General features: G+C 38.7%; 2 protein-coding genes and 1 long non-coding RNA gene across 4 annotated transcripts in view; 2 read left to right on the top strand and 1 right to left on the bottom strand.

Moving 5' to 3' along the window:
- The window catches only part of LOC129756339 (location of vulva defective 1), a 760,372-nt gene that overhangs the window by 402,676 nt on the left and 341,445 nt on the right, over positions 1–16,251 (top strand). The window lies entirely within an intron of this gene.
- Positions 1–16,251, top strand: part of LOC129753710 (mucin-2-like) — a 159,214-nt gene that overhangs the window by 129,986 nt on the left and 12,977 nt on the right. Inside the window, exon 6 of the mRNA XM_055749555.1 lies at positions 13,405–16,218. Within this exon, the coding sequence (XP_055605530.1) occupies positions 13,405–16,218 (2,814 nt within the window). The remainder of the gene's footprint in view (positions 1–13,404; positions 16,219–16,251) is intronic.
- On the bottom strand, positions 1,907–2,394 carry LOC129756345 (uncharacterized). Its single transcript, XR_008739445.1, has 2 exons — positions 2,307–2,394; positions 1,907–2,198 (listed from the first exon to the last, which is right to left on the bottom strand). It is a non-coding gene; the product is annotated as an uncharacterized LOC129756345 (long non-coding RNA).

Below are 16,251 nucleotides of genomic sequence, written 5' to 3'. Positions count from 1 at the left end.
CCAGTATCCAGAAGGTGGCGAAGGCTGGACGGATACGCTGAGCAGGACATTTTGCGAGAATGCCGTACAACTGTCCTGCAAAAAAGTTGGTCGCTGCGAATCCGGTGGGACCAGCAGGAGTTTTTTTTAATTAGTTGTTAACCCAGGTGGTAAATCCAATTTACGGATTGCATTCATGATACAATGCCAAGGAACACTGTACCCCTACGCCATAAAGTCCATCTGGGGCCACTGACCTTTGTTCCCACCTCGAACTGTTTGACACACTTTGCTTCAATAGTGGGAGGTCAATTCGCGCGGTCACAAACACATCTCTCTTGATTATCATGGGATGCGCTATCGTTTGATCGGAGAGCAAAAAATGTCAAATGATATTTCGGATATTTGTAGTGGTTAGTCGTTTGACTGTCATTCCATGCGTTGCAAATCAATCATTCCACATTGTTCGACCAACACATCCAAACACGCCTGGCACTGTTCAGCAGCGGATATTTTTTACGCAGGAGAGAGTGAACAGAAAGGATTACCTTCGTTTATTGAGCCTATAGTTTCTGCTACGTGAAAGGGACAGGCGACGTCATAAACCGTCGGGAATTTTGGTCGTTTGATCATCAAATCATCGTTCTCGTGTACCATGACATGAAATTTCATTCGACAATCACGCATAGGTGAATGCGTGACATTTCGACTGATAGTAGTCGGCTGTTGCGTTAGTATTTGGTCGCATTCGTTTGATGGCGAGAACAGTGAAACTGACGGAAGCAGGCTGTGCGACTGTTAGAGAGAATGTCGATGGTTTACAAGTCTCACGACATCTTATCGTGTGAATGAGGTCCCCACGCAGCGCAACTACTAACTTTGTGAATCCAGTCCAGGAAGTCCGGAAAGACAAAGCGAGTTGTCGACGACACTTTCTCTGTTCAAACACGCGGGTAGTGGGGGTAAGCCCCCTAAGTCACGTGTAGGACTCAGACTCCTCCGAACTCACAAGTAGTGTTGACTTAAGTCACCACTCAGCGCAACTACTCGATCTTCAAGTCGGGCGCTTTACTCACCCGAAGCGCTATAGATCGCTATAGAAGCGCTCATCAGGTCACACTCGCGGTTCAGGCGCATCAATTCCCGAAACGCGTGTCGAACCCTGACACCTCCGGCAAACCGTGCATCTCAGACACTGACGTGTAAAACACGTCCCAAATGATCGGCCCACCATTGGCCACCACTTTGCGCATCTACTCGTTTTGCGAGTCGGGTCTATACCCACCGAAGCGCAAAACGAGTTGGCGATCGCTCTCCCTCCGGTCACGCCCGCATATCAGGGCCATGACCCCCCGAAAGCGTGTTGGACCATCACGCACACACCCAAGTACTGGTACCTAAGTACCCGGGTGCACCACTTCTTCCGAGCGGGTTTGGCAGACCCGTCGACAGCCTCTAGTCGGTTTGGTGTAGTTCTCTTGACCGTTCATTTGCAATACGCCGGACTTGTAGACACGTTTCCACTCTGTACCACGGGGAGGTGGAACTACGTCGCAGAGCAGGGACCAGCAGGAGTGCAACGAGCGAGGTGGTTAGACCAAGTGGAGCGTGATCTGGAGAATGTGGGAGACCCGAGAAGTTGAAGATCAGTTGACATGAACCGAGTGAATTGGTTAAATTTTGTGACGGAAATAATAAGCCTTTAAGTTCTCTGCACCTTTGAAAAATAGAGAATTTTCAAACTGTGAAAGATTGCACATCACATGGGATTCATAACTTCATTTTGAGTGTAAATCATCATTTAGTTCGATAATTGAACTCCTCCCTCTTTGTTTTTGTCGCATTAAAAGATTCTCTCTATAAAGATATCATATAAATGCATCTCCTATCAGGAAGAAAACTCGTTTATAAAATTAACAACTCTAACTCACAATTGAAAGTTTATATTTTCACATGTTGGAATGCATCGATTCCTCTTAGACTTCTTCAAAAAAGTTTCTCTCAAAAATGGATTAATAACACTGTTGACAAAGCCTATCCACTGGGATGGTTTCTGATAGATTTAACTAGCGCGTCAGCTGCATCGGAAAGCGCTGAAGCATTCATGTTTGCTACATTGAGACTTATTACAGCTGGTGCCGCCGGTTCTTTGGATTTCACTGGCGAGGATAAGCCAACGGCAATCACCCAGCAGAAGAAGATGAGCACTTTGGAGCAAACTGAAAGAGAAAAAATATAAAAAAGATTAAAATAGGTATTTTAAAATAAAAGAAACATAAAAGAATTGTAGTTGTTTATCCTGATTCAAATAATAAACGTTTTATTACAATTAACTGAGGGAAGTTCCATGTCGAACTCTTTCGACAACTGAAAGTTTATTTTATGATCTGGAATATTTTCTTAACTGATTCATTGCGGCACATGTTTATCCTTTTATACAATAATCAAATCAAGAACCACGTCAGTGCTGATTGCTCAAGTGTTTTATGTTTTTCTTTTGCTAGTTGATGACACGTGTGTGTTTGTACTCAAGCGCTTTTCATATTTAGCTTGGGTCAGGAATTCTAAATGATGTCAATCACATTCTTATGTTGCACAATCTGTGTCCTTATACTTAATACTCTCTAAGAAATTTGGTGATGAGACTTCTTTTTAAAATTAAAAAAAAAAAGAAAAGTGTTAACAGTTTAAAAGTGTTTTAAAATTTCAATTTGAGTTTTGTTTTAAAGTTTTGTTTTTTGCCGAATCGGAATATAGCATTCAAACTGAGGATACGCATTTGCATCGTAATTGAGAATTTAAAAAAAAAACATGTTAAAAGGGTGAACATATTCAGCTCTGGCAGAAACAAAAAAAAACTGAAACTACCGCTTTAAAAAATCTGCCACAATGGATTTGGACGTCTGATAGGGAAAAATAATTTTCGAATTATATTTCTGACGATTGGAACAATTTTATAGTAGATAGCGTCGATTGAAATTCAAATCTTGGATTGAGACTTCTGTTGCTGACAGTTTTAATTTATCAACTTTCATAAGAGCAAGTTCACTCATGTTGGGATGAAGTGATAGAAATATTGACTCTTATAGCACTTATGAAAATTTTACCGTGCATAAATATTTTTTTAAATCCTTCGGCGTTGTATTTTTTGCAGAACTGTTTCTATTTCAGCCGTATGTGACAAGGAATATTTAAAGAAGGTGGTGCCGAGGCAGTCCTGCTCTAGTATTGGTACATACTGCGACATCACAATCTCGAAAAATCTTTTGATTTTCAAGGAAATCTAAATTTTTCGATGATAACTCGAAGGCTCTGCTCTAAATTTTCTTTTTTGTAAGCATGTTATTATAGAATGATTCTTGTTCTTTAAGATAGCTACTTAAAAAGATGGATTTTCAAGTATTTTTTTTTATATAAAACTAGCTGATCCCGTACGAACTTCGTTTCGCTTTAAATCATTGGTACTTCAAAATAAGTTTAGAAAATGAATTCGAAACATTCTTTCGACAATTTTGGGGAAAAAATCAAACAGTGTTTAAAGTCGCTACTATTACTATTACTTGAAATTCAAATTAAACGGTTGATTGGCTTTTTATTAAAATTTATGTGAGAGTGTTTTCTTCTCGATCGGTTGCAAAATCGTCTAGAAATATCGTCTATGGCAGAAACATGTACTATTTGTTTGTGTGCACGACTCTTTTGCTTGACCTTCACACTTAAATTGGTATCAATTAACTGCCTCCAACAAAATTATTGCACAAAACACTGAACTTTCAATGAAACCCTCTTATTCTGTCCCATGGCCCGAAATTCGATAATTGAAACCAATTTTTCGTTCCTCAAAACTCCCTTTTGCCATATTTTCTTTTCAATTTATATGTAAAATAACGTCAGGAACTTGAAAACAGTGAACAGTGAATATAGACGCCCCTTTCGCCGACCCTTGACACGGAACGTGCTACCTGTAGTCAATTGCTCATAGTTTATAATCCTCATCTGAACATTTTCATCTCAATCCGATGCATGATCACGACAATATCACGAAAACAGTGAGCAACTAACATGGACGGCTTTTTTTCGACCACGATTCAAAACTTGACACCTGAAATCAATTATCTTTTCTGTTAACCTCCCATGTGCCAATTTTCATTACAATTCTATGCTCAATCAAGAGAATATCGTAAAATCAGTGAACAGATAATAACCCCTTTTGCCGACCCCTGAGTCAAGATTTGAAACCTGAAAGCAAAAAAATGTCCCTCAAAACTCCTATGCGAAAATTTTCATCTCAATCCAATGTAGAATAACGTCAAAATCGCAAAAACGTTTAAGTTGGGTATGGACGACTCCTTCAGCCAACTTCTGATCCGCAATTCGAAGATTGAAATCGATTGCTGGTCCCTCAAAACACTCATGTGCAAATTTTCATCACAATCCGACGGAAAATAACGTCAATAACGTGAAAACAATATTTGTCTTGTATGGACGATCCTCTTCAGAAGGGGTCGTCCAAAAATCTAAAAACATTTTTCATCATTCCTGGTCCTAATGAGCATCCATGCCAAATTTCAGATCTCTAGCTCTTAAGACGGCTGAGTCTATAGAGGACAAACAAACAAACAAACAAACATACAGATAATTGCTTTTTATATATATAGACTAGCTGACCAGGTGTGCTTTGCTACACCTTCCAAAAATTATTAAAATTTGTGGTACCTAGTTATATAACTTTTCATTTATTTGCACAACATTCTTAATTCAATTTCAAAATCATTTGAATGTTTTCATAGAAACATTCGTGGTGCCCAAATACCATCCTGAGCCAAATTTCGTTCCATTTTCTGGGTAAGTTCCCGAGTGATGTAAAAAATTGTATGTGAGCACACTCCTCCCTTAAGATTTTCCGACTTGAAGAAGGGAGGGTTCTCAAAACATCATTGAATCATTTCTCGTAATGAAATACCTTTCCACGCCAAATTTTGTTCCATTCGCTCGTTTATTTTTCCAGTTATGCTTTAAATTGTAAAGGATCCCTCTTCCTCCCCCCCTTCTTTCTCCTCACTGGTAGGAGAGAGGGGTACCAAATATTCATAGAACTACTTATCGTACCCGAATATCCTTCCAAGCCAAATAAGGTATAATTTGCTTGAATAGTTTTCAAGTTATGCAATAAATAAGGGGTTAAAGGCCCCCCCCCCCTCTTTCCTGTATCTCCAATAGAAAAAGGGAGGGGTCTGAAATAATTATAGAACTATTTCTCGTATTTCATTAACCTTCCATGCCAAATTTGGTTTCATTAGCTTGATTAGTTCTCTAATTATGTAAAAAATTGTAAGGTAGGCCCCCTCCCCCCTTTCTATCTCCCCACTGGAAGGAGAGAGGGGTACCAAATATTCATGGAACTATTTATCGTATCCAAATACCCTTCCAAGCCAAATTTGTTTTCATTTGCTCGAATAGTTTTCAATTTATGCATTAAAAAAGGGTAAAAGGCCCCCCCCCCCTTCCTTCCTGTTACTACACTGAAACGAAGGAGGGGTTTGAAATAATCATAGAACCTTTTCTCGTATTCCACCACCCTCCCATGTCAAATTTGGTTCCATTAGCTTGATTAGTTCTCCAGTTCTGTAAAAAATTGTAAGGTAGACCCACTCCCCCCTTCCTATCTCCCCACTGGAAAAAGAGATGGGTACCAAATATTTTTAGAAACATTCCTCGTCCCCAAGTACCCACCCATGCCAAGTTTGGTATGATTTGCTAATCAGTTCTCGAGTTACGAAGACTTATAACTTTAAAATGAAAGACCCCCTCCCCCCTTCCAGGAATAGGGAGGGGTCCCAAACTATTATAGGAACCTTCCCTGGTCTCCAATACCCTCATATGCCAAGTTTCATGCAAATCGGTTCAGTAGTTTTTGAGTCTATAGGGAACAGACAGACAGACAGACAGACAGACAAAAATTCATTTTTATATATATAGATAGACTTTTGAAGTTCGAATAAATGCTGAATTTTCCCTCCTCAAATTTGCAAAACTTTAGAATTAGTTCAAAAAATTCCATGAAAATGTTCAAGTCTGTTCAGTTTTTGCTTCTTATTACAAAAGATAGTTAAAACAACAACTATTAATAACGAAACCACAATTTTTTACTGGTATTTGATTAAACTGAGTTCACAATCACTTATTGATGTTAATTGTTCTACATACGAATTGTGTACGGTAAACCGATTGGATAAAAATCATGCCAATCACTTGAACACTCGAAAATTACCAGCTGGATCTTTTGAATGCTGATTTTTTCTCATTTCGGCACGTTTTAGCGTCAAGATGACACTGAATCAAAGAATAAAATAAGAAAAAAGTACACATTGCAATCTTTAAAGGACAAACAAATTTCATAACATAATCAATTAGAGGCCGTACAACACTATCAAAAAGAAATCGGAATTAATTTGCATTCTAAATCATGTTTTGCTTAAATATTTCTGCCATGCTCGCATAAATTTTCGATACAATCGTTTTTGTGACGTCACAAAACAAAATCAATATGGCTCTCGACACTTACTTATTTAAATATTCCTTGCGTATGTGATAGAAATCGAGCAATTTTTGCATCACAGCATGCAACACGTGTTTAAAAAAAATTTGAAGGCTGCAGATCTTGAAAATGTTTTTGCATGGTGAAGTTTTCAAAATGTGCTACAAGTGTTTATGTTTCTACCACATATTCCCAACACAAATGAACTTGTTCTAAGCAAACAGTGTTGCTTTTTACAATATATAATACCAATTAAGTCGAAAAGATTAGTTATGATGGAACATGTTTTGATAAAATACTCTTAAAAAACAAGATGGTTCCGAAAGGGATCGAAACAAATTCATGGAAAATGTTTTAAGAACAACTCTTGAGAAAGTCATTTCACAACTTGAAACCGATACAGACTTTTTATAAACATTTGCAGGTAACTTTTTAAACGTGCTTTATTTTGCTAGCAAAGATTATAGTGCCATTGAAGTTGAACTAAAAGTTTTTCACCCACATATTATATTTTTTTAATGGAAATTCACACTCTTCGGAAGAAGTATGAAATCGGAGAGTGTTTTTTCGAAAGTAGTTTTTTGCATTCATTAGTATTGTGTATAGACACTATAATTTCATATAGTCTGGCAAAGAGAATGACGGGAGCCAATCGAACTGTCATTCGCGGGAGCCAATCGAGCAAACTTTCTAAATATTGGAAAATCATGGTTGAAGTATTGTGATTCACAAACCTTTTTTGGCTTATTGGTAACATTAACTTATGCTAAATAAATATTTTCCACTAGTTTTACACCTATAGATTATATTATATTTTTTAAAAGCCATTTGGAGTTGAACTGACAAAAATAGCATGTAATTTACGAATCTAATAAACTTTTTTTTTATTTTGCAACTGGAAAGAGTTAAGAAGAGCTTGAACATTGTCGTAGAATGCTCGATTGGCTCCGCGCGAATGACAGTTCGATTGGCTCCCGTCATTCTCTTTGCCAGACTATATGAAATTATAGTGTCTATAGTATTGTGAAATAAAAAAGATTCGAGAAGCAGACAAAAAGAAAAGAACTAAAATGGCTGGTGGTTTTTCAAGTTAACTGAACAATTGTTAACAAGATTAATTCTTTGCACTCGTCAACTGGCAGCGCAAATGGAACGAGGATGAGTTGGGTCGGTGGCTTCACTCGATTATCCCAAGGGTAAGCCTTAAACCATGGTGCAATAGATTGGACCTGAGTCGTGATTTTATTAAAACATTTTCCCGTCTCATGTCCAATCATTATTCCTTGAATGCGGTACTCTATCGTGTGAATCTCGCTAGCAGCAATTTGTGTCGTTGTGGCCAGGGTTACCATGCCATCGAGCATATTGTTTGGTCGTGTGAGGACCATTTTATCACCAGAGCGAATTTGATTGATTCCCTTCGGGCCCGAGATAAACCACCTAATGTTCCAGTAAGGGATGTGTTGGCTGTGGTAGACCTAGACTATATGTTCGAATTATACCTTTTTCTTAAATCTATCGATCTCCGCGTTTAAGTATCCCTTTCTTCTTTTTTCTTTTTCTTTTTTGTCTATCGTAGTTTTGAATAATGAACGATGAACTCAATACTTGAATCCTTAAAAAAGAAAAATGGACAACATTGTGAAAAAAGCCATGTGAAAAAAAGCTATGTAAATTAAAATAATGGTCTCCCGGCTCCGTTAAACTAATTTGTATGAGCCGTTTCAAATAAACGAATTGTAAAAAAAAAAAAAGATTAATTCTTTTGTGAATTTTTTTATTCAACCTTATTGAGACTTCCAATCAAAGGACCAGTCAAAGCAGAATTGGGACATTTTTTTAATTCAAAACTTTTTCCGTGGAATGAGACTACTGACTTCTAAGATGACACTCGATACTAGAGGCTGTCTCAGTAGACTGAGTCGATTTGGTTCAAAACTCATCCATGGTTTTTTGCAGAATTTTAAAGTTATGTTTACATGAGTAAATTCGAACTTTCAGGTTTGTATGGGGAAATTGAATATTTTGTACTGAAAAATCAACAGAGTTTTTGTTTCTATTGTGGGACCGAGCCTGCTTATGATTTTCAAGTGAATATTTAAATTTTATTAAAGAAATTTTTAGCTGACCAACTTTGTCGAAGACTTTTTATTTTATTAGGCAAAAAACTTATTAGCTGTTTAACATGGGTATGTCTTTTGGCATTGATAAACAATAAATTCAATTGACATCACTGCTTGTGCCTCGCAAAACATTGCATGAATAGTACTCATGCAATACCTCGTGAGGCACCCAGCAGTGATGTCAATTTGCTTCTGTGGTAGAAATAATAGATCAATACATAACTTAAAAAAGTGTGCAAAGATAAAAAAAAAGTAATCAACAGTAAATTTTTTAAAAATATTTTTAGATTAAATACCTTTCATAGTAACACCTTCATGTCCTCCACAGAAAGTTTTTCGATCAAATGAATAGTTTTTAAAATACACACGTTTGTAACTGTCCGGATTCTAAAAGATCATAGCCTTACGAAATGAAGACTGGTACCGTAAACTGGGGGAACTTTGATCACTTTTTTCAATCATTCTTGAATGTTTTGGAAGGGGTTGCTTTTTCGTAATACCTAAAAGTTTTAGAACACCTACTGAGATGAGGAGTATAAAACATGATCATTGATTGCAGGTCATTAAAAACAACATTAATTACATGTTTTTTACAAAACCAGAACTCGAGTTTAGGGGTAACTTTGATCACTATGGTTTTTACGTAGCTCAATATCTTCAAAATTATTGTTATGGTGCCATTTAGTACAGATGGTATACACATTTATAAAAGTAATTTTTTGTTAGGACTAAACTGATTTTTTCAACGTATTTTTTTCAAAAATATTTATAATCAAAAGATGGACAATGGTGCTGCATACATCTAGGGGTAAAAATGATGAACATTTCTCAATTTTTGTTTGGCTTCAAAATCAAATGTTAATTTTAATATTCCTATTGAATAACGAAAAAAATGCAACAATTAACTTAAAATCTTCAATAAAAATCGAATAAAAACTTGTAAAACACCCGGTCTGGACCGGTTGTCCAAATATCGAGGAAAAAAACCCCGATTTTGCCCGGATTTTTCACAATTTTTGCAAAATTTGAATCTTAAACTCAAATTTAGTTCACGAAATGTTTGTTTTTTACGTAAAAAAAATTGTTTTTAATTTTTTTAAGCGAAATTAATTTGCACATTTTTTTTTCAAATTGTGAGAAAAGAATTGAAGGCCGCTAATAACATGATTGGTAATAAAAAACATTTTTCAAATTTTTACCTTTATGGTCGGATTGCCTGGATATCTCCCGTTTTTTTAGATTTATATTCAGAAACCCAATGCCCAGATTTTGCCAGATTTTTTAGTTGAAATGCCCGGATTTTTCCAAGCATTTTTAAAGAAAAACCATTGCAAAGTCCGATCACTGGATTTCAAAAACATGTTATATTAATAATAAAGAAGCAGTATTGCGAAATGATGCAGTTTCTAAAACATCTAAAATTCCTTTGACCTGCCGTCCATTCGGTTTACCATGTATTCGACCAAACAGGCATTTGGTCTAGCTTCCAAAAGGCCTTACGTCCGTTTGGCTGAACAATCATTGGTTGAATAACCGTCGACTGTATAACCCATTCGACGTAGTGCCCTTTTCGGCATAACGTCCATCGTCCGAATGACCTTCAACTGAATAGCATTCTGTTTAACGAAAGCTTGTAACCGTTGTTACAAAACGCATTAGATGTTTTTTCAGTGTTGCTTTATGTTTGATGTAAACTGTAGTGTATTTTGTTAATTGTTTAGGGAAATAGGGAATTTTGATTATCACTCATATTAAACGGGATTGTGCCAACGTAAGAACTTAATTACACAATTAACACACGACGTATTACAGGACACGACACTTAACGTTCTTACAAAACGTTTTGTAAGAACGTTAAGTGTCGTGTCCTGTAATACGTCGTGTGTTAATTGTGGAATTTTGATTATATTAGTTAGTTTTAAAAATTTAAAAACAAAATATACAAAAACAGAATTTGTAAGATTTAAGCAGGCGGGCTTCAAAATAAGGCATTCATAGTACCACGAACAGGGAGGGGTGGTCCTCCATCTTGGGTGGCATAATCGGAGGTTGGCATAAGAAGAAAGAAGAGGGAAATGACTCAGCTTCCGTTATGAGTCATTTTCCATCTTGGCGTTCGTGTGTTAATGTTGTGAGTGTTCAAAAATAAGTATGGGAGAGTGGGGAATCATGGGCCACTTTTTTTCGTTGTTCCATAACTTCTTTATTATAAAAGATAAAATGAAAATAAAAAGTGGTATGGTTTTCTACATTTTCAAGGTATCATGAAGTATTTTTTTTTTTTAAATTTTAATAAATTATTTTCCCCAAGTTCTGATTGTTTGGAAAAAAGCAAAAATTTTTGGATTTTGAAAAATGGTGGGGAATCGTGGGCCACCAAATCCAAATTGACCAAATAACATGCAAAGTTTACGAGTTGACCCAAAACTGTCATTTCCTTATTCATTTCGTTATTCTAAATCAATTTCAGATGATGAAATAAAAAAGAGAGCTGTGTATGATCGCAAAGATTCCAAAACTGGCTCGCGAACGTTTTGGCAAAAATTTTTATATAGGATGAACAAAATATTTTTCATAACTCTTCATTTGGCATAAGAAAACTTTACAGATAGGAAAAACGTATTTTAAGTTCTGAATGTGTATAAAAACTTTAAAATATAGGTGATTCAAGATGTGTGGCCCACGATTCCCCACAAGCTTTGATTTGCAAATCGGTTGCGTTTGTGTGACTTATTGATGTTTCATCAAAAATTCCTTTTTCATGTGAAAGATCATGACAAAACTAAGATCATAAGCGTATGAGCATATTTTTGTTATGCACTTTGGGCTCCCCATCGATGAAATTGGCGAGTGTTTTTTAAATTATGTAAGTAAATTTTTCTAATTTTATTTAGCTTGATAAATAAAAGAAGCATATGATGAGTATTTCAGTCAACAACATATAGGAATATATTCTCACGCAAAGCCACGACGATGACAGTTGGTTTGAGATTTTTATCTCAACACACATCTGAGATATTAAAAGTGGCCCACGTTTCCCCATGGCCCACGATACCCCACTCTCCCCTACGTTTTGTTTTGTATGTGGCCTTTAGTGTCGGTCGTTTAGGATCATTCAGGACCTTTTGATCTTGGATCAATTTTTCACCCGTGAATACTCACACCACACACGAGTCGGCCTAGTCAGTCCTAGACTGGCAACGTCTTACCCGTAAAGGACTCACACTCTTTGGTTCCGAGGAACCATCAACGCAAAGGAGAGTTGTCTCAGGCACAAGTGCCTTAATTCCTAAGGAGACCTCCTCTCGGCGCGACCAATACGGCCTTGCTGTGGTCCGCCGATTGCATCAAAGAGGGAAGACGCCATTGTCAACCATCCTCAGAGCGCAACATCCTCCAAGTTGTGTCCAAATCAGCCACGTTCCCACCCATCCAGAACCCGAAAATCATCGAGAGCAGAGCTACAGCCAGAATCCGGTAAGCGCGCCAACGTAGAAAACCGTCGACGGTAGGTACTATTGAACCCCATAAAAGCTCGTGAAGTACCCCTGAACCACACCACACACCCACACCCACACTTAATTGAATAAAAACCAAGCATCTCAAAATTCAATCTTTAAAGTTCATTTGTTTAGCAAGAAATACCACAGCTTACTCCGTTAAATTTTGTTCCGCGTTCCCTCCGGGTACCCAGTAGTAGGCCGACCCTGAGACACAGTTCAGGGGTCTCCTGCTGCTGAGCTAGTTTTCCGGGAGTGTTGGACCAGTAGGTTTTAAGCTTGCCAATTTGCCCGGTTTTATTCGGGTTTGCCCGGATATTCAAAAAAAAAAAAAAAAATGAGAGAAGTCTGATCTGGCCCGGCTGCCCAGATTTCATTGATTAATGCCAGCATTTTGTCCGGATTTATTTGCTTCATTTATCAAATCAACCAAACAAAAAAAAATGAATTGTAATTTTTTTTTATTTTAGTTTCCAAAACGAAAATTATCGGGAAAGTTTTATAAAAACTATCATGAACAGTTTTAAGAAAGCTTAAAAAACGATATAAAACCTGATGATAAATTTTGATGAAAAACAAAAAAAAGTTTCAAGTTTATTTTCTTGAGTTATTTCTGGATTTTGACCAAATGTGCCCGGTTATTGCCCGGATTTTTGATCAAAAATTTTGAACTGAAATACACGGATTACTCCAGGTTTTAATATGAAATAGCCCGGATTTGCCCCGCCCAGATACGTTCTGAAAAAAAAATCTGGAAACCTTAGTTTAATGTCTTTCGGTCGAATGACAAGCTTCGTGGATTAGAATTTTCACTTTTGGAAGCAAACTCCTGCTGGGAGATAGCTAGTTTCAATTGAGTTTCAGGCTTCCGCTAATTGACACAAATTCAAAGCTGATTGTTTAGGCAAAAAAAATAAAGCAAAATGTTGATAATTTCTCAAAGATAAAAAATATCAGGTACTTATTGTAATTCTTCATCATTCCTGATAAGCAGAAATTAATAATTATGTAAAATGTAGAAGAGACGTTGTTCTCCTAGTTTGCATCACCAATGTATGCACTGTTAACTGGTAAAACGAAGTTTATTCCAACAAAATAAATGATCAAATCCGTCATTCTCAAGTCAAGTCAAGTCAATTATGAACATTTAAATACAGTACGCTTTGTATTTTATCCGCGAACTACATGCGGAATTCTTCAACTTTAAATTTGATTTTCAAAAGCTTAACTCCTCTAATTATTTACATTTTAATTTTTTTTACAGCACAACCTCCTCCAATCCTTTCCGACCTTCATTCGAAGCAAAGCGCGTTACAACCGTAAGCGCCGTGCCAACATCCCGCGGAACCTTCGTCAACTCGGGCAAATCGAAGCTGATAGGGGCAGCAAGCACCACCACAACGACAACAACAACCCCCAGCAGTCTATCAACTACTGCCAAATCATCGTCGGCTTCCGGTTCTCGATTCATCCACTTTCCCGCGAGACCGGTGATCCCATCAATAAATATCACTCACAATGGATCGGCAAAGTCAGCTGAGGTGATTTACGATGAGGAAGATTACTACGAGGATTCCAAGGATGTCGGAGAAGACACGCAGGAGATAAGAGATTTCAAACCGAGCGCAGGGCAGAAGAACAACTCGATCAACGTTAAGGAAGAGGCGAAACAGAAGTTGATCGCTAGTACGGCGAGTAGTTTGTTGAGTTTGAGCAGTACTACGAGTGCGGACTATGAGAACGAGGAACGGGGTGGAAGTTTGAACAACATAAACGAGAATGGGTACTATGATATAGTGCGGGAAGGAGGCGGAGGTGAGGCTGAGAAGATCGAGGATCATACGGTTATTTTGACGGATAACTTCTTCCTGCCTGATGGATCTGAGGAAGTGTTTGACGATGAACTGGAAGGACTGGAAGAGGATACGGAGGCACCTAAAAGGGATATTTCATCGGTAGCGCCACCGTTCCAGGAACAGGATAAGCCGGATTCGGAGTCAAGCTATGACGACGAATATTTGTACGACGAAGAGGAGCCTACGGTTACGACGACAGTTCGACCGGAAGCTAAGCCAACAACCATTCCAGCTCCGACGGCAACTAAAGAATCGGACAACGTCGATACACTGATCTTCTCCGAGGAAGATCCAAGAGAAGAAGGATCGATTGGTGCTTCTGATGAAACTATCCCGGAAACAACGCGATCGATGCTGATTGAGATAACCAGTACAACAAGCTCTACACCGACGACTACGGGAGCAACCGAATCGACGACGGCAGAGCCTACTGTGTCAACGGAACGTTCGTCGTCAAACAGCTCGGTTGAAGCAGAGCCTACAGCGAACGTGACAACCGAAAGTTGGGTGGTAGTTGCCTCAGTGCAGACGAGTCGAAGCGTATCGGGAGCACGGTTTTTGCCCTTCCCTCAGGTTGAACAGGATGAGAAGAAGGCAAGTTTGTCGGAGCTTGATGCGAAGAACAGTCGAGAGAATGAAGACATTGATGTAACCACCATTAGCAGCAACAGTCAAGAGATCGAGAAGACGACGATTGCTCCACAGGAAACGGTTATTTCCGTGACTGATGATTCGGAAACACCAACGACGGAAAAGTCTGTCATTGCATCGTCACAGTCTACGGAAAGCATCATTGACAAGCTGGATCGAGTTCAGTCGGAGCTTTCCAGCGGTGTGCTTACCGGACAGTTCCCAGTTCTCAAAGAAACGGTAACTGAAGACGCTAAAGTACCGACTTCCTCAGCTCTTCCTCCAGTTTTCATTAGAAAGTTCCAACCGAATGCACGAGCTACGACGACTAAAAAACCTCGTCCGACGCCTTCAACTCAAAAACCTGCAGTTGCCGTTGAGAATCTGGCTAAGAAGATAACGTTCGATGAGGTTGATGACATTTCATCTTTACTTCCAGCTGATTACAAGCAGAAAAACAACTTCAAACTAAAGAAGTTCGGTTCAAGCAGTACAACTTCAGAACCATTGGCAGCCGCTAAAGATGTTCTAAACGAGGAGCCGTTGAAGCCAGAGATTGGCAACCGATTCCGACCGGCCAATATCAGTCGATCCTACAAGAGCAACGTCCCGATTCAAGAGTTGAGCTCGCTGCTGCCCAAAGACTACCGACTGAATAGAACTGAAGAGGAAGTCCGAACAACAAACAACCTCAAGGAGCTTATCAGCAAGATCAAGGTCAGCGACAAACCAAACGGTACCCTAGACGTGTTCAAGAAGGCTCAAACGGTAGATCTTTCCTCTTTCCTACCACCGGGTTACAAACCTCAAAGTGACTCAACAGCAACTACCAAAGCACCGAAATCAGCTGTACTAGAAGACGACGTGAGCAAACTTCTTCCTCCAGGTTACAAAACGTTTAAGACAACCAAAAAACCAACTACGACTACAGCGTCTACCGTACTCAACGACAATGTTAGCAAATTCCTACCACCAGGATACAATCCACCGAAGGAAGAATCTAAGGTAGTATTTAGTGAAGATATCAGCAAATTCCTACCACCCGGTTACAAACCTCCTAAAGAAGATTCATCCAACAAGCCCTCGATTGCCTTCAACGAAGATATCAACAAGTTCCTACCACCAGGCTACAAACCCCCGTCCGAAGAGAAGAAACCCGAACCGGAAGTCATTGATCCCACGAGTCTTCTAAACAAGATCAAGTTCAACGATGTTTCCGCCTTGCTCCCAACCGGATTTAATCAAACTACCAACTCGAACCAAGAATCCACAGACAGTGGCAAAACTGGTGGAAGCAAAGTCATTTTCCCAAGTCGCCCGGGTATCAAGAAACCTGGAGTCGGTCGCCCAACAACTCCGAAACCAGTACACGCAGCCGGACCCGACGCCCCGGAAGTCCTGATTCGCAAAGGCGTTCCAACCCGTGCCACAACCGAATTCACCGGATGGCCAACACCTTCGACAACCCCGCTTTCGATCGAGAAACTTCTGGAACAACAAAAGCAGCAGGAACTGCTTGAAAAGTTGTTAGCTTCCTCGTCAACTTCGACAACGACTACAACTACAACCACAACGACCACAACTACTCCGAGGTAAGTATGTTTTAAACTTCTTCAAAACTTAAA

Source organism: Uranotaenia lowii, chromosome 3, assembly GCF_029784155.1.
Source record: "Uranotaenia lowii strain MFRU-FL chromosome 3, ASM2978415v1, whole genome shotgun sequence".
Classification (NCBI taxonomy): domain Eukaryota; kingdom Metazoa; phylum Arthropoda; class Insecta; order Diptera; family Culicidae; genus Uranotaenia; species Uranotaenia lowii.
Note: the sequence above shows the minus strand (reverse complement) of the source record. Positions and strands in the feature narration are given on the sequence as shown.